The sequence below is a fragment of the Lithobates pipiens genome, unplaced genomic scaffold (assembly GCF_037356315.1).
Source record: "Lithobates pipiens isolate NorthernLeopardFrog02 unplaced genomic scaffold, aLitPip1_a1.2 Scaffold_25, whole genome shotgun sequence".
NCBI classification, from domain to species: domain Eukaryota; kingdom Metazoa; phylum Chordata; class Amphibia; order Anura; family Ranidae; genus Lithobates; species Lithobates pipiens.
Window position 1 is genome coordinate 17,589,660 of NW_027507787.1, and position 24,683 is coordinate 17,614,342.

The window sequence follows — 24,683 nt, forward strand, 5'->3', positions numbered from 1 at the left end:
GCGGGGATCGCCGGAGCGATCTCCGCTGAGCAGGCAGAGGACATTCTGACCTGTCACAGCGCCACTCTCCTCTATGGGAGATCGGGTGACGACGGACCTCAGTGTCCGTCGTCACCCGATCCGATTCGATGACGGATGGAAAAATAGCTTTTTCCTCCGTCACATTTTTTCGGATCGGAGCGGGTCGGATGTCAGCGGACTTGTCACCGCTAACATCCGACGCTCCATAGACAGTGTTCTCTGTATTACGGGAGCCGACAATGGAAAGTGATTTTAAAAGACTTTTTTTCCTTGCGAAATTACACTTTTGTGCAGGGACAGTTCTAAGCATGGGAAACATGCGCCCCTTCACAGGCATACTATAGACACCCCCCAGGTACGAAATTTAAAAGAATATTACACTTTTATTGTTTCACTTTAATCATTATTAAAATCACTGCTCCTGAAAAAACTGCAGTTTTTTAAAACTTTTTTTTGCATTGATCCATGTCCCCTGGGGCAGGACCCAGGTCCCCAAACACTTTTTAGGACAGTAACTTGCATATTAACCTTTAAAATTAGCACTTTAGATTGTGAACGTTCGAGTCCCATAGACTTTAATAGGGTTCTAAAGTTCACACGAAGTTTAGGTCTGTTCGCAGGTTCTGGTTCGAACCGAACAGGGGGGTGTTCGGCTCATCCTTAGTGACTAATGTCACATCTGAAATCGCACTAGTGTGAACCACTTTTAAATAGCCAGCTGTCTGCATGGGGAAGATCCATCTAGCTGGAATGTGAAAAACAAATTCCTACTTTCTATCCTGGTTCTCAGTCTACAAGTAAGGAACCAGGTTGGGAAGAAGGGAGGCCAAGTGTTTCCTGAATAGCTAGAGAAGCTGTTTTTTTGTCGTTTACCACTGATTCTCTGCATTTACTAGCTCTATAGTTACAGTTGCTATCACTTTTTTGGCTGTAGTGAATGCATGTTAAAAAATGTGAACATATACAAACCAGTATTTCTACTGAGGAACTGCAGTCTGCTTACATAATTTGTAATAAAAATATATTTGCCATTCTAAAGCTTCCCTCCAACCCCTTTGCATATTATTTTATATATACTGTGATTCTGTAATTTCCCTCCACTGAGTCTGGCTGCAACCATTTTAACTGTGGGCAGCTGAAGCTGCTGCCTGATCACTTTCAGGATTTACACAGATATACAGAGGCACACCTCCAGCTCTGCAGTCCTGCAGCTCTTATTGACCCTCCTATGACTCATCCCCACTCCCTTCCTGGCAAACTCTCAGGAGAGAGAGAGAGCTGTGCATGACGTCATAAGCCTAGGCTTTTTACCAGACAAGAAACAGGAAGTATTTTAAAAAATGTTTTACTATATAAAGTTAAAATAACAAGTGCAAAATATTTAATAGATGGAAAGTTGAAAAAATGTCTGAAGGTCCGCTTTAAAAACATGTATGTACAATTAAATAATAAGTAAATAAGAATGCATGACACCTACTTTAAAGCACTTGTTCATTGTCTAGGTACCAGAAAGCATCAGGATGTTTTTACCTGCATGAAAATTTAAAGGTGTAAATGGCCACAAAATAGCTTACCTTGGTACATTATTTCTATGCACATGTGTTGTGACTAATCAGCAATATGATAATTGCATAAAATTTAACAACCATATCATAACTGTCTCAAATTCATGAAATATTTTTTTTATAAAGCATATCTATATTTTTTTAAGCTGAAAGTTTACAGTGTGTAATAAAATGCATTGTTTTATTTTATGATAAAAATTCTAGGTCACAACCTGCGTTGCTACTGGGCCTGGGGAAAATGCGTTTGAGAGTACAAGAATAATAGGAGAAAATATATTTTTGAGCGCAAAGGTAGGTTAGTCTATGTAATAAAAAAGTGTAGTGCTCCACTTGATGAAATCAAAATGTGAATTTATATTTATATAAGAAAAATATTAAACTCTCTCAACTAAAAGCATTTACATCAAATAAATATCTTTAACATTTGGGATCCAAAATTAGTGTATAAAAACATTTAAAATGGTACTCCACCTAAGTTCTTGAAAGATCATTCTGTCCACAAAAATAAAAGCGTTCATAAATATTCATCCTAAATGCCCTTCAGAGCCACCCTGTGATCACCACACATGTGCAAAAAATGCGCTCATCATCAGGATTTGACCCCTGTATATAGAAAGTAAATAAAAGCTTGCCATCATATAAGTATTACTGCCAGGCCCTCCGTCACACTGTCCTTGTGGAATGCCTGCCAATGCACAGAATTCTCCTTTTAGAGAGACATCTCTTTGCTTGATAATGCAGTCTTCATCACATATAGCAATTCCACAAGTAATGACACTTGGGAATTCACTCCTCTGCCTGGTCCGACTGCAACCATTTAGTTCAACCGACAGCGTTGCAAAAAACGAATCCGAGTAGCATGCTGACATCACAGACCAGCCCTACTTGATGCATTGCATCTCAGTGGGGCTTCCTCAGAAGCTAAGGATCAATCAGCAACTGCATGCTTTAAAGAGAAATTGCAGTCTGCACACATAATTTGTAATAAAAACATCTTTGCCATTGTAAAGCTTCCTTCCAACTACTGTGCATATTATTTTATTTTACCGTATGTTAGGGACCTTAGATTGTAAGCTCCTTGAGGGCGGGCGCTGATATGAATGTATAATAAATATGTAAAGCGCTGCGTAAAAATGACAGCGCTATATAAGTACCTGTTATAATTAAAATAAATATTACATGCAGTGATATGAGGCACTATTCCTTACACTGACACCTCAGATGGGGCACTATTCCTCCCACTGGCATCAGAGATAGGGAACTAATGCCGTATACACACGAGCGGAATGTCCGTCAGAAAAATTCAGGCGGAAGCTTTCCATCGTATATTCCGATTGTGTGTGTGCCTCATCTGACTTTTTTTTTCCCAAAAATTCTGACGGACCTAGAAATGGAACATGTTTTAAATATTTCCGACTAAACCAATTCCTATCGGGAAAAACGCTCGTCTGTATGCTGTTCCGACGGACCAAAAACGACGCATGCTCTGAAGCAAGTATGAGACGGAGGCCATTGGTTACTAGCTATTGAACTTTCTTTTTCTAGTTCCGTTGTACGTCACCACATTCTTGACAAACGGACTTGTGATCGTGTGTACGCAAGACAGTTTCAGCAGAAGTCCGTCGGAAAAACCTTCAGAGTTTATTAAAACCGGTTGTGTGTACGCGGCATTATTCTCACACTGTCACCAATTATGGGGCACTATTCCTCCCACTGACATTAGAGATGGGGAACTAATTCTCACACTGACACCAATTATGTAATTCTTTTTACTCCCACTGACCACCAAGCCTATGGCATTGTTTACTCCCACTATTTCCAGGGAATTTTCTACCCCCCTGTTCACAGTCCAGCCCCCCTAAAGTTTGAAGGGCAGTAAACTGGTCCTTTGTTTCAAAGGTTTAGAAACCCCTGCTATAGACACTGATCGGCTGCCCCAGTTATGCTCTCAAATCATATTGAGTGGCAAATGGAATCTTTTTGTCAGATGTTGAACTAATTTTGCATAATAAATATTTCAGAAACTGTTCTTGGCTGGATCTGTACAAGTTACATGCATTCTTATTGAAATTGATATATAGGTTTTGTATGATGAAGCATCCAAGCAGATAGAAGGCAATGTGAGTTCAGCCCACCAGTGGGTCAACATGAGTAATGTCACTGTGAAACTTAATGACACCCATAATGTGAGTATTTATGTGAATCCATGAATATCATGACTAACACTAACTAAGAATGACCATATTGGATTGTTTAAATGGTGTGCACATTTCCACCAATCTGCATTTTATGTATTTCTATAAAACATTTTTGTCAAATCTGCAAATTCTGAAAATTAAAAACAAACACATCCCAATCTATTTAAAATGACCTTGGTTTCCCATAGAATGTGAAGTACTTTATGTCTGTACTGTGTTAATATAGAAAATGTGCCCTCTTAATATATTCTGTAATTTATGTGTTGTACCTTCTGAAGGCAACAACCTGTAAACCTGCCCTTGGCTACAGCTTTGCTGCTGGAACAATTGATGGTCCTGGACTGATCAATTTTACTCATGGTAAGACCCCCTTTGCATAAACCTCATACTGCATGTTAATACATGAGTTTTAAATACAAAATGCTTTCCAATGCATTTGGTTTAACAATCTTGCTCGATAGGGCAGTGTAAAGAGAAATCATGATGTAAACTGAGATTAGCCAAGCTGAAATCCTATTTTACTTATATGATTAAAAGAATAGTAAATATTATGTGTTGCTGTGAGTATTGTACTTTGCCCTCCTTTTAAACTGACATATTATTTACTGAATAACTATGCATATGGGAAAGGTGTGTATGTACAGTTATGTAAAATATATAGAAAATGTTGTACTTGCTTAAAATAATACTTCAAAAACCAAAAAAAATAAATCACAAATTAGTTTGACAGGTCAGTTGCGGTACCTTTATCAATCTATCCATCAGTGGCGGCCCATCCAATATGGGCGCCCACCCCGCTATCCATGCATCTGGTCCCCTAATCTACATGCGGGGTGCCAGATGCATGGATTCCAATGTTGTTTTTTTAAGCATGTGATTAGAGCCACTGCTATCCATATAGAAAAGTCTCTGAACGGAAGCTTTAAGGCAAAGGTGATCATCATTTTTAAAGTAGTTCTAAAGCCTAAACATTTTTTTACCTTAAGGTAAAAAATGCTTACGCATCGAATGTTGCCACTTCTCAGTAAAAGGCACATGACAGCCCACCTGGAGTTTGCCAAAAGGTACCTGAAGGGCTCTCAGATCATGAGAAACAAAATTCTCTGGTCTTATGAAACAAAGATTATTCTCTTTGGCCTGAATAGCAAGCATCATGTCTGGAGGAAACCAGGCACTGCTTATCTCCTGGCCAATACATCCCTTAAGGGGAGCATGGTGGTGGCAGCATCATGCTGTGGGGATGTTTTTTCAGCAACAGGAACTAGTCAGGATCGAGGGAAAGATGAATGCAGTAATGTACAGAGACATCCTTGATGAAAACCAGCTCCAGAGCGCTATGGACCACTAGACTGGGGCAGAGGTTCATCTTCCAACTGGATAACAACCCTAAGCACACAGCCAAGATAACAAGGGAGGGGCTACGGGACAACTCTGCGAATGTCTATGCCCTTGTACACACGGTCGGATATTCCGATGGACAATGTCCGATAGGACTGTGTTGTCAGATAATCTGACCGTGTGTTTTCAGCTGGGATATAACATTTTCCGACAACATGATCCGATGGGACTTTGTCTGATTGTGTGTAGAAAATTTCCGATCGGACAAAGTGCCATGCATGCTCAGATCAAATTCCTAGACCAAAGCTATTGGCTACTAGCCTGAACGTAGTCTCATCGTAACAAAATTACGTCATCACGTTCTGAACGATCGGATTTTCCAACCACTTTGTCCGACCGTGTGTATGCAACAGTTTCTGACAAAATCCATCGGACAAAATCCAACGGATTTGGTTGTCAGAATGTCTGACCGTGTGTACAAGGGCTATGAGTGGCCTGGCCAGAGCCCAGACTTGAACCCGATTGAACATCTCTGGAGAGATCGGAAAATGGCTGTGCACCGACACTCCCCATCCAACCTGATGGAGTTTGAGAGGTTCTGCAAAGTAAAATGGGAGAAACTTCCCAAAAATAGGTGTGCCAAGCTTGTAGCATCATACTCAAAAAGACTTGAGGCTGTAATTGGTGCCAAAGGGGCTTCAACAAAGTATTGAACAAAGGCTGTGAATACATATGTACATGTGATTTTTTTCCTTTTTTAATTTTAATTAATTTGCAAAGATTTCAAGCAATTTCTTTCATGTTGTCATTATGGGGTAATGTTTGTAGAATTTTGAGGAAAATAATGAATATATATATATATATATATATATATATATATATATATATATATACATATACATACAGTGTCTTAAGAAAAAAGTATTCATACCCCTTGACATTTTCCACATTTTGTCATGTTATAACCGAAAATGTAAATGTATTTTATTGGGATTTTATGTGATAGACCAACACAAAGTGGCACATAACTATGAAGTGGAAAGAAAATGATAAATGTTTTTTAAAATGTTTCAAAAGATCTGTCTCAGCAAACAAGATGAAACAAATACCACACTGCACTTCAGCCACAATAGAATGGTTGACTGCTTGGAGAGCAGATATGCTCACAACTATTTTATTTTATTTTTTATTTTTTTTAAGTTTTACCATTTTATTAATTTTTTTTTATTTACAATTTTATTTCTTACTATTGTTTTAAATTTTTTTTAGGAACCCCATTGAGGGCTTTGGTGAGATATCGGGGGTCTAAACAGACCTCCGATGTTTCACTTTTGAGACAGAGAGAAGAGATTGAGGACACAGCTTTCAAACTCCATCTCTGCACAGATTAAATTAATAAAAATAGTTCTGTACAGGGCTTAACATTTATTCATCAACTGAAGCCTAGTAAACAGATATTAGTTTGTTTCAGTCATGAATGAACAGTATTGATCACTGACTTTGTTGATTCAGAAAAGGAAGGTGTCAATAATTGATGCATCCCCTGCAGCAGCCAGTGGCAGAGGGGAGGGGTGGGACGACAGGGGAGCACACAGTGGCTTGGGGGAGCAGAAAGAAGAGGAACTTGGATAGGCGGGGCAGCAGGGGCGGCAAATAAAGGGAATGGCTGAATGCCTGGGGGGGGGGGGGGGCTGACTTTCAGCAGCTGCAAGAGGAAAATGGAGAAGGTTGCTTTCTCTATATGCCGTTCCCCGCCACTCTCCTGTTCAGGGGCACAGAGGAGTCACACACACCCACTGAAGCACAGGACTGGAGTAATTGCCACCCCTGTAGTTTTGCCCCAGATATATATTTCTTTTTGTATGTTGTTTTTTATTTTTATATTTCATTTTAGTATACCATTCATGGAGATTTTGTTGTATGGATCTTTAAGGAGCGCACAGATGCAAGCCGCATTGATTTTTGAGCCTCTTATTTGACTTTGTGTATTCTATGAGATTATGACTATCTAACTTATGTGAAGTCATGCAAGCTACAGTATATTCAACAATATTATTATATTTTGATGGTGTTAGTCAAATTGCTTTTAAGGTTTTATTTTATATAAGAGATATAATAAAGTTGTATGTTGAGCTATTTAAAACAGCTGTGAATTTGTTATTTCCATGTGGTACAATAAAAGTCAAATTTTTACCCCAAACTTTAGGTCAAACTCTGTTGACTTCCATGATCCAACAGTGTGCAAAATACGTTTTTTAATTTTCCCTGCAAGTGATTGGGTATTTTATTCACCACATTTACTAAGCTCTGGGTCCAATTTCCTTGCCAAGTGCAACTTCCTTAGCAAAGTGAACAGCCCCATTAGCCTTTAGTAAATCAACCTGTAAGTAACTGTTTTTAGCCTTCCCTGTTTATCATTAATTTATAGGAATGACTGAGGGAGATCCGTTGTGGGATGCATTAGCAGAGATAATTCTTGGAGCACCATCAAATGAAACACTAGAGTGTCATCACCCGAAACCCATCCTTCTGAACACTGGAGAGGTATATACCCAATCTGACCATTTAATATCTTGGAACCTGGGGCACAGAAAATTATTTTATAAACACATTTATTTTCTCACTCAAGAAATATATTTCGCTGTGAGCTCTGTAATAGTATGATAAAATAATATATCATCCCACTCCAAAAACATGCAATTCAATATCAGTCAAATTGTGTTTCAGTCAAGTAAAAAAAAAAAGCTCAGGCTTGATGGGAGGCCTCCCAGCGATTTCTGTCTCATGTGATGTCAGAGGGGGCGGGGTCATCTGGTTATGTCATCGGGTGGCCCCCACCCTTGCCTATATAACGGCCGTCAAAAGGAAAAGACAGCAGTCGCCCGGACTGCTCATCACACAGATGTGTCACTTTACAGGTAGACTAAGGGGACCCCCCCCCCCAGGCATGATATTTAAAGGAATATTTCATTTTTACTGTTTCACTTTAAGCATTATTAAAATCACTGTTCCTGAAAAAATTGTACTTTTAAAAACTTTTTTCTCTTTCATTAATTGACAGACACAGAGCTCCATTATTCAGAACTATAGGGTTAGGAGTAGGACACTAGGCAGAAAAAAGACTTGGCTATGCCTATGGGCAGTCCTAGGTGATATACACCCCCTCTCTGCTATATGCCTTCTGCTTTTTCTGCCTAGTCAGGAGTAAGGACCTAGTTCCGTGCTGGGATCTCTGGTCCTGGCAATTTTTAGTTTTTGCTTTTAAACTACTTTTTTTTCTCTTGGATTTTTTCCTGTGAGATCTACAATCAACTGCTGGACTGGGCAACGGGCTGGACACTAAGATCCAGTGGTCTCCCCACTCTGACCAGCGAGCGCGTGCAGACCGCAGCTATGCGTTAGGTCGGCCGCGACATAGCCCCACTGGATGGGGGCTAGCCCTGCGAGTTAAACTTCTCACTAGGTCGCATATGATCGGGTCTCGGTCTGTGTCGCAGCGTTCCTCATGGTCTACAGCACCTCCACTTCGGTGGTGAGGAGGATCTGTCTGGGAGCGTTACCCAAGCACTTGCTGGAGCGGTAAATAAGGGGCCCCTCCTCTCCTTCCCTGGCGTGGTGTGGGGCGCGGGTTCTCCCTGGGGTGGTCGGTCCCTCTGGGGTTCTCCTCCACATGCCCCCCGTTCCCCCGGTGAGGCCCAGGTGCTTTGGACACTCTGTCCACCCCCCAGGGTTATCACTATGGGGGGATACATCTTGGCATCTGCTGGATGGTTGGGTGGGTGACCAGGCATCCACAGATCCATGCCCCCTGCGGCGGCCCTCCACTAATTTTGGCCACGACTTTTATGGCCTACTGAGCGGGTGATGTGCAGGGTGCCCCTAGAGGGGACGGCATCCTCCCTCCTTCCTCGGCTCTAGCCTGAAGTGGTCCCCTCATGGACCTGTGCACTCGCGGCGGGCGTCAGCTTTTGTAGCCTACTAGGCCACCGCCTGCTCTTTCGCACGGCCATGCCAGATGCCTTCTTACAGAGGGACGGTGCTGTGGGGACTCTGAGGGGTTGTTTAAGTGGGCCCTCCATAGGTGCCTCCTGTGAGGGGCCTTAGTGGATGCCCCCTGTGAGGGGCCTCAGCCAGTGCCCCCTGTGAAGGGCCCAGTGGTGTCCCCTGTGTGGGGCATCTGTAGGTGCCCCCTGTGCAGGGTCTCAGCCAGTGCCCCCTGTGAAGGGTTTAGTAATGCCCCCAGTGTGGGGTTTCCATAGGCGCCCCTTGTGCGGGGTCTCAGCCAGTGTCCCTTTTGAGGGGTGCGCCTATGCGGGGTATCTGTAGGTGCCCCCAGTGCGGGGTCTCGGCCAGTGCCCCAGTTAGGGGTCCAATGGTGCCCCCTGTGTGGGGTATCAGTAGGTGCCCCAGTGTGGGGTCTCGGCCAGTGCTCCTTGTGAGGAGCCTTGGTCAGCGCCCCCTGTGTGGGGGCCTCGGTCACGCCCCTCATGTGAGACCTCCGTGACGCCTCTGTGCGGGACCTAAGGAGGTCTCAATCGGCAGCCCCTCTGTGGTCTTTGCGATTTCACAGGTGGCACTTAGGCATATAGGCTAGTAATTGGCTCCTCACCACCCTCCCCTGCCTCATCAGTCTCGACTCATCCTATGTCTCTGCCGTCGTGGATGTGACCCACCTTGCAGCATTGGTGGCTACACTCCCTATCCCGTCAGTTAGTGAGGTTGTTTCTCCACAACTGCAGTGGCGCACAAGAAGGTGTTGGCTGTCTCCCTTATTACATCTGTGCGGGAAACTTTAAAGATGTAGGATGCAGCTGTGGCTGCAGTGGAGGTTCCGGTCGCCTTGGCATCTATAAACTGTCTCATACGGCAAAAGCGTTCCCTTCTCCCTCCTATTGTGGAATAATTGTTTGTAAAGACTGGGAGTGTCCAAAGCGTCCCTTTGTGGTTCCAAGGACACTTTGCTGTGAAGTACACCTTTGTGGGGTCCCTCCTTAAAGAGTGGACTGTTCCACCAGTAGTGGATCCCCCTGTCTCTAGGTTGCGCAAGGTGACCATGATTCTGGTAAATGTTTTTAAGGATTCGGCTGACATTCCTGGCAGGGGAGCAGACTCCCTCTGCTTTTGCTGAGTTGGCGGACCAGTTGGTCTGGGGGCTGCAGATTGTATGCAATGCCTCTTGGACGCAGTTCCCTTGGTTGCTAAGCTCTCTGTTTCTGCAGTGGTGCTTAAACATGTATTGGGGCTTAAGTGTTGGTCTGCATACTGGGCTTCTAAAAAAGCTCTGCCTGGGTTACCATTTCAAGGCAGTTGTCTGTTTGGGGCTACTCTGGATGACATTGTTACGAGTCTCACAGGAGGGAAGTGTAGATGTCTTCCACAGTCTGAAATGGGGAAAAGGGCCTCGTAGCAGATGCGGTCCTTCTTCTCAGCACGCAATGGGCCTGGTCTGCCGAGCTGAGAGCGGGGCTCCCAAGACCCACGGACAAGGCCCCTTCAGCATGAAGACGCGCCCTCACCTATGTCCTAGTGGAAGGAATTCAAGTGTTTTTTCCTTCCAATTGATGTCTGTCACCAGACTGTTGGCAGTTCTCCTTAGGGCTGTGCAAGCCCTGTTGCTTCAAGGTGTGCTTGTCCCGGTACCAGAGTACAGAAGGTCAGAATGGAGTTCATCCACACGGTGGTGGTATCCCTTCATCATGGGACTTTCAGGCTTCTGTTGACATCCCGGATGCTTATTTACGCACTCCAATATGTGCCCGACACCAACACTTCCTCCATTTTACTGTGGGAAAAGAGCTAGCAGTGTTGACTTTTGGTCTCACAAAGGTTCACATGCCAGTTCTGGCATGTTTATATAAGGGGGATTGTAGTCCTGGGCTGCTTGGAAGATCTTCTTCTGCCAGCGGAGTCCTCCGCTATCCTGAGAGGTGACGTAGCTCGCTATACAGACCTCAGTTTTCAGTTGGCTACTATACTACCCAAAGTCTGCTCCGGCTGCTTCCTCTGGACAAACTCCAGAAGTTGCATGCTGCATTTCAACTACTGTTGTCTCGCAGGTGGTCCTCCCTGTCATCCTGCATGTGGGTGTTGGGCCTGATGGTATCTACCTTCGAGATGGTTCCATACAAGCTCCTTTCAAGTGTGATCCTGGCAGTAATGTGCCCAAGGTCTCTGGGCTTTCAGATTCGGCTGAACCAGAAAACTGAGGGTCCCTGGTCTGGTGGCTTTGCTCTTCAGGATTTTGGCAGGCACATGCTTTCTCCCCTTGTATTGGACAGTTGACCAATGCCAGTCTGTCGGGTGGGGAGGTGTCCTAGGTTCTGCTCAGGGTCATTGGACTCTGGAGGAATCCGGACTGCCGATCAATATTCTGGGACTTCGAGCGATCAGACTATGTATGGATTATAGAGGTCGACTTCGGGGGGCTCCAGGTATGGATCCAGTCGGACAATGCATCGGCGGTGGTCTATGTTAATTACCAGGGTGGAAAGAAGCGTGTGTTGGCAGCCCTGACAGTAGCCAGCATCCACCGGTGGGCAGAAGGCCTTGCTCCATCGCTCTCCGCTGTATGTATTCTAGGAGTGGAAAAATGGCAAGAACAGCAGGCTGTTGCCTCGGTCGGCTAGTGTTGGTCCACGAGGTGGTCCCTTCACCAGGACAAGTTTCATCAGATATGTCTCCACTAGGGCACTCCCGAGGTAGACCTGTTGGCATCCTGGCTTAACGGAATGGTACTGAGGTTTCTGGCAAGGTCATAGGCTCTTCTGGTGGACACTGCAGAAGCTCTGGTGGCCCTGTAGGGCCTGAATCGGATCTACGCCTCTGCTCCTCTCAAGCTTCCACCATGGCTTTTGCGCAGGATCAAGGCCTTGTCGGTCTTGGTATGCCGACCTGGTGCGATTGGTCGCTGACGTCCCTTGGTGACTGCCTCTCAGGGAGGTTCTACTGTCTCAAGGGCTGATCTTCCATCCTGCTTCAGTCACTGTTATGAGCCAGGTGCTGAAGTTACGATGCTGCTGAAGGCTAGGAAGCCTTCCTCTGGGAAGATTTACCTCCAGACATGGATAACATACATATCCTGGTGTGAGGTGCTTGCCATTTACCCTCTTTCTTTCTCAGTGGCTTGAATTTTGACCTTCCTTCATGGGGGGGTTGAGCAGAACTTGGCCTTGAGTATCATCAAGGGCCAGGTGTCGGCCTTGGCGGTTTTATTCTGCGTTCCCTGGTCTCGCACTCCCTGGTGCGTACTCATAATCAAGGGGTTCGACATCTGCCTCCACCAGTGTGGTTGCTTCTACTGCCATGGGATCTACTCTTGGTGCGTTCGGTTCTACAGGATTCTCACTTCGGGAGGTTCTTCTGCTTACTCTGTCCCAGAAGGTGGCTTTTTTGGTTGCTACCACCTCTGTTCACGGAGCGTCGGAACTGTAGGTGTTACCATGTCATACTTCTTACCTGGTGACACAAAATTTAAGTAAAAATCAAGTAGTTATTCGCCCTTGTCTGTGGTTCTCTCCTCTGATACCTTTTGATTAAGGACGTTGTATTGCCTTCCTTGTGTCCCAGGTCAAAATGTCCTAAGGGATTTACCTTACATGCCCAGGATGTGTTTGGGTGATTCGGGTGTATTTGGCAGTCACAGGGCCTTTTTGGAGATCAGATTCACTGTTTGTGATCATGGATGGGCCAAAAAAGGGTCTGTCTGCTTCTTCTGTGAGCTTTCTAGATGGCTCAGACAGACAATTACTCTGGTCTATTCTATCAGGGGTTGTGTTTCTCCTTTCCCTGTTACGGTGTATTCTCCTTGGCTGCTTATTGCTTCTTGGGCCTTCCATCATTAGGCGTCAACTCATGCACAAAATTCTACAACGTGGCTGTGCTGTCATCTGCGGATGCTTCTTTCAGCCACAGGCTGTTTCAGGCTGCTGTTTAGAGGGTCTATTCCCTCTTGAAGGGGAATTGTTCAGGTTGGGCTGCAGTTTGTTTCTGTGTTGAGCTCCTGTACCTTGTTGGCTTTTGTATTAGCCTTGGGATTTTTTGTTGTCCCACCCCTCAGTGTTTGGCACTGCTTTGCGGCGTGCCTATGGTTCTGAATAATGGAGCACTGTGTCTGTCAATGAAAGAAAGAGAAAATTGGATTTTTGACTTACTGTAATATCCATTTCTGTGAGTTCATTGACAGACACAGCACCCACCCCTCTTAAGAGTTCTGATCCTTCTGACACTGCTTGTTACTAAACTGAAGTCATATAGCAGAGAGGGGGGTGTATATCACCCTGCCCAAAAGTGTAGCCAGGTCTTTTTTCTGCCTAGTGTATTAATTCTGTAGGGGCGCTAAAACCCTACTGAATAATCGAGTGCTGTGTCTGTCAATGAACTCAGAGAAATGGATTTTATGGTAAGTTAAAAATCCAATTTTTGCATTGATACATGTCCCCTGGGGCAGTACCCAGGTCCCCATACATTTTTTATGCCAATAACTTGCATATTCGCCTTTAAAATTAGCACTTTTGATCTTTCATGTTTGTGTTTTGTAGGGTTTGAATGTTGGCTATACATTTTTGTCTGTTCTGGTTCGAACCAAACCGGAGGTGTTTGGCTTATCCCTAGTCCTAACCCAGGCTGGTAATTCACCGGTATTTGGGTAATGCAGTTCAGGAAGCCCTGGTCTTTACCTTCTGAGGTGATGCTTTTCCCGTTTGCTAGGAAAACTTTGTCTTTTGCACTGTAATCAATGTTTGTGAAGAAGGTCTCATCGCTTGTCATGTGGCTTGTCCCACGTGAGTCAGCCACGTGGCTTGCCGCTCTGTGTCACTTTAAAGGTGCCACTCTGTGATGCATCTTTAGCTTCCTTTGTGATTGCTTTGACTCTTTCTTTAGTGGATAGCTTTAGCTTTCACTGCTTGGCTTTCCAGATAGAACAGTCCTCCTTTTAAGTGACCGGTCCTATTACAGTGAAAACAGGCTCTGCTTTCTTTGTTGTGCTTTATGCCTTTGCACATCTTAAGAGCTTTGTCATCATGGTGCATATTTTCTTTCCTTCTGTCATATTCATCAATTAAATTGCCTTTGACAAAGTCCAGGGTCAATTCCTGCTCAGGTCTGGTTTCTAAAGCGTTAATATAAGCAGTATATGTCTCTGCAAGGACTGAGGGGGGGGGGGGGGGTGAGGAGGGGGTCCTGTGTAAGTTCAACTTACTTAATTTAACCTTTAAGGATTTGGAAGATGCAATATACTACATTTTTACTTTTTAGTTTAATACTGCTTTAAAGGAAAAATAAATGGAAATAGTTTAGTTGCTTGCAATGCACAACACAAAACCTTTTAGGTTAGACAATACATTTCAGTTTATTTATCCAGCAAGAGCGATGTGCAACTGTGAAAACCACATTTAAACTTTAATCAGGCTTAGAGTTGCTATAATGAAAAAATTTATTCTGAAAGGTTGCTATGATTTATTGCACTTTGCATGTTGCTCTTTGGCTATTCATATTTATGGGGGTATTTTGTTTTTATACAATGACTATCTTAAAACCCTCTATGGCTTTTACTCTTATAGCTTTTACTCTTACGTATAAGATTTAAACGATGTACTTCTCAAGTGTAAAAGTCTGGTTAGTAACTTTAAAATATGTCTGCTTCTTCTAGGCGACCAGCCCTCTACCGTGGCACCCAACAATAATTGATATTCAGATAATCACTGTTGGATCTCTGGCTATAGTTGCCGTTCCCGGAGAATTTACGTATGTTTAAATAAAGTCTGATACTAAATACTAGTGAATAAATTATTTGTATTTACCTGTTGAGTCATTTTGCACTACTTTTTTTCTTTCTAGAACTATGTCTGGAAGAAGACTAAGAGAAGCTGTAAAACAGGTATGTAGGTTACATCCTAAATGTATACAGATAAATTGTTTTTAGTTAACAAACGGAGCATACAATATCTCACAAAAGTGAGTACACCCCTAACATTTTTGTACATATTTTATTATATATTTTCATGTGACAACACTGAAGAAATGACACTTTGCTACAATGTAAAGTAGTGAGTGTACAGATTGTATAACAGTGTCAATTTGCTATCCTCTCAAAATAACTCAACACACAGCCATTATTGTCTAAACAGCTGGCAACAAAAGTGAGTACACCCCTAAGTGAAAATGTCGTCTTGGAGGTGTGCTTGGGGTCGTTATGTTGGAATAATGTCCTGTGGTCCAGTCTCTGAAGAGAGGGAATCATACTCTGCTTCAATATGTCACAGTACATGTTGGCATTCATGGTTCCTTTAATAAACTGTACCTCCCCAGTGCCAATAGCTCTCATGCAGCCACAGACCATGACACTCCCACCACCATGCTTGGCTGTAGGCAAGACACACTTGTCTTAGTACTCCTCATCTGGTGGCCGCTACACACGTTTGACACCGTTTGAACCAAATACGTTTATCTTGGTCTTATCAGCCCCCAGGACATGGTTCCAGTAATCCATGTCCTTAGTCTGCTTGTCTTCAGCAAATATGCTATAATAAATATCCCCAAAAAATATATAAAAAAAAAGTTTCAGTTTAGGCCGATACGTATTCTTCTACATATTTTTGGTAAAAAAAATTGCAATAAGCATTTATTGATTGGTTTGCGCAAAAGTTATAGCGTCTACACAATAGGGGTTAGTTTTATGGTATTTTTATTAATAATTTTTTTTTTCACTAGTAATAGCGGCAATCTGCGTTTTTTATCGTGACTGCGACATTATGGCGGACACTTCGGACAATTTTTACACATTTTTGGGACCATTGTAATTTTTACAGCGATCGGTGCTATAAAATTGCATTGATTACTGTAAAAATGACACTGGAAGTGAAGAGGTTAACCACTAGGGGGCTAGGAAAGGGTCAAGCGTGTCCTGGGGAGTGTTTCTAACTGTTAGAGAGCTGGGCTACTAAAGATACTTCACTGATTATAGCTTCCGATCACAGGGAGCTATGATCAGTGACAGTGTCACTAGGCAGAACGGGGAGATGCTTGTTTACATTAGCATCTCCCCGTTCTTCAGCTCCATGAGACGATCGCGGGTATTCCCGCAGCGATCGAGTCCGCGGGTCCCGTGAACTGATTCACGGAGCTCCTGGCAGGGTCGCGTGATGCAGGCGGCGCGCACATGATCACACAGTGGCAAATTCAAAGGGACGTACCTGTAGGGCCATTTGACCAGCCGTGCCATTCTGCCGACATAAATGTGCATACGGCGTTCGGCCATTGGTTAACTGATTTTCACAAACGTCTGTACCAAGACACAAGTCAAATTAACTAAGGGTTAATTACTTTCTAAAAGGATGCAAACACTACAGCTTTTCTCATTAAAACACAGAGAGTGCACCAGCTAATTATAACGAACCGGAATCCTTCATTTAAAACCAATCAGCAAAGGCTATTTCTTCAGAGCAGAAACTGGTAGGACTATCTGAAACAGGGAGGAATCAACAATGTTTTTAAAATTCTTACTGTACAGGAGTTTATTTCTCAACAAAAGTGGAGTTACTCTTTAATATGTGTAGCGCCGCCTCCTGAAGAGCACGCGCTATGTGTTTTTGAAATTTAATGTTACCCTTAAACATCAGTTTGGTTTGGGTATGAGTACTCTAAATTTTGACCTCAGCATCAGTCTGACTGGACTGAAGGGTGTTCTGCCTGGCCATAGGGGGCACTGTCACTTCTGGCAGGTATGGAAACACAGTCTGGTTGGGTGCTTTAAGTTTACTTTCTCTCGAAACCAGTCCAGTGGGAGTGTCCCTCTTGCTGTGCCTTCTGGGAGGGGTACTTAAGGTGCTAGCCCGAGGCGAGGAAACTAAAGGAAGGATTCAGAGGTGGTCTGGTGCCATCTCGGTTAGTGGAGAGGCCCAGCAACTGTGAAGTTATCCAGGGGAGAACATCTTCAGGAGAAGGCCACGCAAGGGTTGGCTTCTCAGCAAGAGCCTGGAAAAGCTGAAGGACCCAAGTGAATCCAATCTCGTGCGGTATCGCTGGACCGGCTGCAAGATACTGGAATCACATGAGTGTTCTACAAGCTTTCAAGTTTCCTTTACATGTCCTATACTGAGAGACTGTTTGTTAACTACTTTTTTGCAAATAAAAATTCCTTCAAGCGGATTAGTCGTCAGTCTCTGTAGTTCTTGGGCCATCTACTTTGGGACACCCCTAGACGCATACGAGGTGAAGAAGGTAACGGTAAGCCCAATAAATTCAGCCGCTCCTTCGGGAGTCAGTGCTACACGTGTGGGCTCGTAGTCCGGGATTTACCACTACTCCTCGCAAGAAAGAACTGTGCACATGGTGAATATAGGACAGAGGGTTGTTTTTTTTGATGACGCCATTTTGTGAAAAATTATGGACATCCACTGTTGGCGCGTAAGCGTGGGAAGAGCCTGGAAAAAGCCAGCGAGTTGCGCAGCCGGAGGAACCAGTGGGAGGAGTCTAGCCTGTTTTGTTTCCCTGCACGGGGCACCGTGTGAGTGTGTTGCGGGAGAGGAAGAAGCAGGTTGTTTCTTTTGGATGGAGAGAAAGAAAACCTTTAACCCAGAGATGTTTCGTGCTCCAAGAGTGTTGCCCAGCATGGGACCCCGAATGCCGTCAGTGGAAGTTCCTATGGGTGTGAGACTCCCGGGAGCCACATTAACTGATACAGGGATACGCCTGGCCCCTCAAGGGTGTTTCATCCTGTACGCATCTGGAGACATTGAGGCTCTGGGGATTATTTTGTGGAAGGTACGAAGGACTGTTTGTGAACCCCCAGCCGTTTGTTCGCTGTCCTGCCTGTGGGGAATACTTCAAGGTGGACCAGTCAATCGCACTACTGAAGGCCTACCATGTGGACTGGGCCACGGGCGTGGCAACCGAGGAGCCAGCCATCTTTGTTCCTTAAGTGAGGCCTTCCACAACAGCGATACCTAATACCGCTAACATTCCTGAGAGGGATGTCAACGCTTCCACCACTGCAACTGCCGGAGAGACCACTCTGGAGCGGATAGACACTGCTTCTTCCACCATTACTGAAATCACCCTGCCTGCTTTGGAGAAAGTGGGGTGTACAAAATCTTCCCGGAATCGCAACGAAAGACCACTGCCAAGTCCGGCCGGACCAAATCGGTGGAAGAAGGTTGCTTCGGGGAAGAGCACACACTATGTGTTTTTGAAATTGAATGTTACCATTAAACCGCAGTTTGGTTTGGGTATGATTACTCTAAATTTTGACCTCAGCATCAGTCTGCCTGGCCATAGGGGGCACTGTCACTTCTGGCAGGTATGGAAACACAGTCTGGTTGGGTGCTTTAAGGTTACTTTCTCTCGGAACAAGCCCAGTGGGAGTGCCCCTCTTGCTGTGCCTTCTGGGAGGGGGGTACTTAAGGTGTGGGTGTCACGTGTTTCGGGGTTCCGGTCCAGAAGTATTTTCTGACTGCATGGTCCTGGTTCTCCTGACCAGCTCCCAAGACTTCCATGGCCTGGGATGCGGATCCACCTGACTTTACGTCTCGGGGCTGGCTAGCCCGAGGCAAGGAAACTAAAGGAAGGATTCAGAGGTGGTCCGGTGCCGTCTCGGTTAGTGGAGAGGCCCAGCAACTGTGAACTTATCCAGGGGATGACTCTTCAGGAGAAGGCCACACAAGGGTTGGCTTATCAACAAGAGTCTGAAAAAGCTGAAGGACCCAAGTGAATCCAATTTTGTGCGGTATCGCCAGACCGGCTGCAAGATACTGGTACCACACGAGTGTTCTACAAGCTTTCCTTTACATGCTCTATAACAAAGTCTATGGCAGAGACTTGTTCCCGATTCAAGCACCCTACTGGCTTCTAGGCCTGGTGAGGGAAGGACTATCCAACTAGGGTGAGGATCCAGCTGTGAATGGCTATTCTCTGGATTTATTCAAAATAAGAGAGTTATTTTCCATACTGACTTTGATACTAAGAGTACCTGGACTTTTCACCTAAACCCTCTGATCGTATACTGAGAGACTGTTTAACGACTTTTTTGCAAATAAAAATCCCTTCAAGCGGATTAGTCGTCAGTGTCTGTAGTTCTTGGGCCATCTACCTCGGGACACCCCTAGACGCATACGAGGTGAAGAAGGTAACGGTAAGCCCAATAAATTCATCCGCTCCTTCGGGGGTCAGTGCTACACGTACTATGAAAAATAAAAAAATCACCTCAGCCCTTAAAGGAGCTTTAAAGTCTCAAGATTTTTCACCTTAATGCATTCTATGCATTAAGGTGAAAAACCTTCTGTGCTGCAGCTACCCCCCAAAACCCCCCTTTCTTGTGTCCTCATTTGATAGATTGATAGCAGCAGGTGTCATTTTGTCCCGCTGCTGTCAATCAAATCCAGTGACACGGGAGTCGGGGTGGGGGGTGGGGCAGTATCCTGCTGTCTGTGTCATTGGACACAGCAGCAGGACTCGGGAGCGCACCCACACGAGTATCCCAATGGAATGTGGCTCTCCGTGGGGGCACTTAATGAGGAGGGGAGTCAGGAGTGCCACGAGGGACCCCAGAAAAACGGGATCAGGGCCGCTCTGTGCAAAAGCCTTGCAAAGATGAAGTAAGTATAAACATGTTTGTTATTTTTTTTTTTTTTTTTTAAATGAGCCTTTACAATCACATTACCCCTTTGTTAGGATAGTCTTTAAATCTAGTTTACAACAGATGATTATCCTCGTGGTACAGACAGGGTTAATTATGGTAAACACAGATGCCCAACCCTCTAATCAACAAAGAGAACTGGTCGGATTTTACTTTCACATGTGGTATTGGATTTTACAGTGCTGTAATTCCCAGAACAGAGCATCTAAAAAGATGAGTTGCCATTTTTAAACCTGTTCTAAAGGCTTGGTGTTTCTTTACCTTAAGGCATTCCCTGCATTAAGGTAAAACACTTCCCATTAACTATTTCACTTCCCCCTCTCTTAACACTTATCTGAGCCTGTCAAGGATCCAGTGCTGTGCCCAGCTGCAGTCTTCTATACCCTCACTTCCTCTGTCCACAGGGACTCGTTAAACAGCAGGCGTCGTTGGTGCCTGCTGCTCACAATCAAATGCTGTGAGGAGGGACTGAGGGTGTGGTCAAGCTGTGCTGTATATGTCTATGGAGCACGCACCCACAGAGAAAAGGAGGAGCCTGAAGTGCTGGTGGGGGGCCCCAGAAGAGGAGGTTTGGGGCTGCTCTGTGCAAAACCATTGCACAGAGAAGGTAAGTATGACATGTTTGTTATTTTAATAATAATAAAAAAAATGGAGACTTTGCAATCACTTTAATATTTTTTTTAAGTTGTGCCATGTGAATGAGAACATGTAAAACATATAAAGTAGATGTATCCCAAGTCGACTGCAAAGTGAAAATACACTTTAAGTTAGCCAATAAACAGTATTAATCTACAAACTTTCTGCAATATTTATGCTTAAAATTTTGTTTTGAAAAAGCAATCCTTGCAGTGACAGTTACTTAATACATACATGTTATCTTAAGGAATGTTGGTAGAGGTTTGCAGTAATTTATGCAGGTTAGCATCTCATGTACATGGAGTTATACAGTCTAACATAACTGTCCCATGTGTCTTTACCAGTGTGCAATGCCTCTTGTGGTTATTTGTTATAATTAAATTGGCTCACTTGTAGCCTGTCTTGTTTTCTTAGGAACTGGATCTATCTAATTCTACGAACACTGATGTGGTTATTTCGGGACTTAGTAATGTATATACACATTACGTTACAACATTTGAGGAGTATCAGGTAAACAGAGGACATCTGGAGAGGGAATGGCATTTAACTTTGAAATTAAACTTAAATGCTGTAGTATATGTGACTTTTTATGAATAATACTGTATAAGCAGCAATGGTATAAAGTGCGGGAGTCTAATTTTGTTTTATTTTTTATAAATTACTTTATAAACAAAACACAACAAAACATCATACACATTGAACCTAAAGTATATTAGTGAAATGTCAAGATCCAATCACATCGCATAGCAACTACGAATCCAAAATTAACCACTTCAGCCTCGGACCAATAAATACCTTAAGGACCAGAGGTCTTTTTGCAATTTCGCACTGCGCTGCTTTAACTGGTAATTGCGCGGTCATGCAATATTGCACCCAAACGAAATTTGCGTCCTTTTCTTCCCACAAATAGAGCTTTCTTTTGATGGTATTTGATTGCCTCTGCGATTTTTTTTTTTTTGCGATATAAATGGAAAAAGAGCGAAAATTTTGAAAAAAAAAGATATTTTCTTCTTTTTGTTATAAGAAAAATCGAATAAACTAAATTTTAGTCATACATTGAGGGCAAAATTTATTCAGCCACATGTCTTTAGTAAAAAAAATGTCAATAAGCGAATATTTTTTGGTTTGCGCAAAAGTTATAGCGTCTACAAACTAGAGTACATTTTCTGGAATTTACACAGCTTTTAATTTATGACTGCCGATCTCATTTCTTGAGGTGCTAAAATGGCAGGGCAGTACAAATCCCCCCCAAATGACCCCATTTTGGAAAGTAGACACCCCAAGGAAATTGCTGATGGGTATGTTGAGCCCATTGAATATTTATTTTTTTTGTCCTAAGGGATTGAATAATGACAAAAAAAAAAAAAAAAATTTTTTTTACAAAAAGTTGTCACTAAATGATATATTGCTCACACATGCCATGGTTATATGTGGAATTGCACCCCAAAATACATTCTGCTGCTTCTCCCGAGTACGGGGATACCACATGTGTGGGACTTTTTGGGAGTCTAGTCGCGCACGGCACCCCGAAAACCAATCACCACCTTCAGGATTTCTAAGGGTGCAAATTTTTGATTTAACTCCTCACTACCTATCACAGTTTCGAAGGCCATAAAATGCCAAAATAGCACAAAACCCCCCCAAATGACCCCATTTTGGAAAGTAGACACCCCAAGCTATTTACTGAGAGGCATGTTGAGTCCATGGAATATTTTATATTTTGCCAAAAGTTGCGGGAATATTACAAACTTTTTTTTTTTTGCACAAAGTTGTCACTAAATGATATATTGCTCACACATGCTATGGGCAGAAGTCAAATTACACCCCAAAATAAATTCTGCTGCTTCTCCCGAGTACGGGGATACCACATGTGGGGGACTTTTTGGGAGCCTAGCCACGTACGGGACCCCGAAAACCAAGCACTGCCTTCCGGATTTGAATATAAAATGCTATAAAAAACAAACTAACCAGAGTCACCCGTAACACTTATACGGTGATCAGTGGTGAAAGGGTTAACTAGGGGCAATCAGGTGGTTCAAATTTTTATTAGGTAGTATATGGGGGTCCCTGGCGCTATATAAAAACCTGACGGGGAACCTAAATAACTAACTGGCTAACCAGCGTCACCAGTGACACTTATACTGTGATCGCTGGTGAAAGGGGGTGAAAGGGTTAACTAGCAGCAATCAGGGGGTTAAAACCATTATTGGGTAGTATATCGGGGTACCTAGCGCTATAAAAACCTGGCGGTGAACCTAAAAAAATAACTAGCTACCTAGCGACACATGCAGCGATCAGAAAAATGATCGCTTAGTGACACTGGCAAAAGGGGGTGAAAGGGTTAACTAGCGGCAATCAGGGGGTTAAAAACATTATTGGGTAGTATATCGGGGTACCTAGCGATATAAAAACCTGGCGGTGAACCTAAAAAAATAACTAGCTACCTAGCGACACTAGCGACACATGCAGCGATCAGAAAAATGATCGCTTAGTGACACTGGCAAAAGGGGGTGAAAGGGTTAACTCTAGGGGCAATCAGGGGGTTAAATCTTTATTGGGGGGTGATAGGGGGCTACCCTGGACCTAACACTAACTGTCCTGACAGTTTTTACTGTCACAACTGACACTGAATGCATTGATCAGTAAAGAAATGATCAATGCAATCAGTGACACTGTGACTGGGGGGGGGGGGGGCGGGGGGGGGATCGGGGGGCGATCGGGGGGGGGATCGGGGGGGGGTTTGTGTGCCTGTGTGTACCTACATGTCAGTGTAGTGTTGGTGCACACTTACTTTTACTGTTCTCCTCGTAGTCCGGTCAAAAAGACCGCCCCGAGGAGAATGACATCACTTCCTCCTTCCTGTGTAAACAATACACAGGGGAGGAAGCTTCTCATTGGCCAGGAGCGATCCAGAGGGGGTGGCCCGAAAACCAACGGCCATCCCCTCATCACGGAGCGCTCCTGGACCGAATCGGACCGCCGTAACCAGCGGGAGGGGGTCCGATCGGACCCCCCACCCGCTGGAAGGCAATCACGTAGATGTACGTGATTATGCCTGCCTGTGCCATTGTGCTGACGTACAATGGCAATACGGCGGTCCTCAAGTGGTTAAAATCCAAAATAAAAAATGGAAAACATATAATAATTAACAGAGAGGATATTTTATCAGGGCTTAGATCTAGGCCATTCCATGTGCCCATTCAAATGTCAAGCCTCACCCCATATATTAAGGAAAAAGGAGTAAGCAAACATTAATCCCTTCTATCACCAGTAGCCCCAAGCATCCCCTATAAGGAAACACCCAGATTATACTTAGTTATCCCCATCTGCATTAAATGCTGTGTACGATTTGTCCAGCCACTTTATCGTACTTACTAGAGCAACCCCTATTCATATAGGTGTCTCTATATAGTGGGAGATCAATTATTATTTATCAATTGTTTCAAATATAAAAGCGTAGGAGAGCAAGGTTTCTTCCAATGCAAAGCAATGGCTTTTCTTGCCTAGAATAATGTTATGAGCAAATATGCTCTCATTCACTGTAGGGATAATAGCCTCTACCAAACCCAACAGGCAGACAGACATTGAAACTGGTAAAGGAGCAGAAGTGATAGAATTCAATAAATCCACCACTTCCATCCAAAAAATAACTATATATGGGAAAGTCCAAAAGATGTGTGTGAAATCCCCCTGAGTTGCTCCACACCTCCAACACTTCGAAGAGCACCCAGGATTTATCTTTTAAAGTCTATAAGGCATAATATATGCTCTATGTACCAATTTAAATTGGATCATGTAGTCTCTCAAGGATACCAGAGATCGCAGAGGGAAATCTCACATACTACTCCAATCCTCCATATCCAAATCTGGTATATCTTGCATCCTGCTAGCTCAAAGACCCTCTAGTGGCAAAATAGAATTTGAAATAAGATGAGAATACATTCTCGAGGTAGGCTTATCCAGGCACTCAGACCTATGTACTGGTTCCAGAATGGATCGTATCATCATTAGACTATCCTGGGGAAATTGTGCATGAAAAGTGTGGAGAAGCTGGAAATATCTAAATAGACGGGGAATTAAAAGTTGACGTAAGTGTAGAAAAAGTAGTTTCCGATCAGTAACCACTTTAGAAAGTAATTTAATATTATGGAGAGACGAAAAGAGGTAAATGGGACTATTACGGTGCTGATATTAGTGAGAAAAATAATATTTTTATAAAAAGGAATATTTTATTAAATATACTAAAAACGGCCACAAGGGTACAGTAAATTCAAAATTTTGAAACTACAAATA

General features: G+C 43.7%; 1 protein-coding gene across 1 annotated transcript in view; it reads left to right on the forward strand.

The window, feature by feature from the left end:
- LOC143930134 (putative neutral ceramidase C) overlaps positions 1 to 24,683 on the forward strand; it is a 130,323-nt gene that overhangs the window by 73,449 nt on the left and 32,191 nt on the right. Inside the window, exons 10-16 of the mRNA XM_077454152.1 lie at positions 1,791 to 1,877; positions 3,668 to 3,772; positions 4,063 to 4,144; positions 7,551 to 7,666; positions 14,772 to 14,866; positions 14,960 to 14,999; positions 20,805 to 20,900. Of these exons, the coding sequence (XP_077310278.1) occupies positions 1,791 to 1,877; positions 3,668 to 3,772; positions 4,063 to 4,144; positions 7,551 to 7,666; positions 14,772 to 14,866; positions 14,960 to 14,999; positions 20,805 to 20,900 (621 nt within the window). The remainder of the gene's footprint in view (positions 1 to 1,790; positions 1,878 to 3,667; positions 3,773 to 4,062; positions 4,145 to 7,550; positions 7,667 to 14,771; positions 14,867 to 14,959; positions 15,000 to 20,804; positions 20,901 to 24,683) is intronic.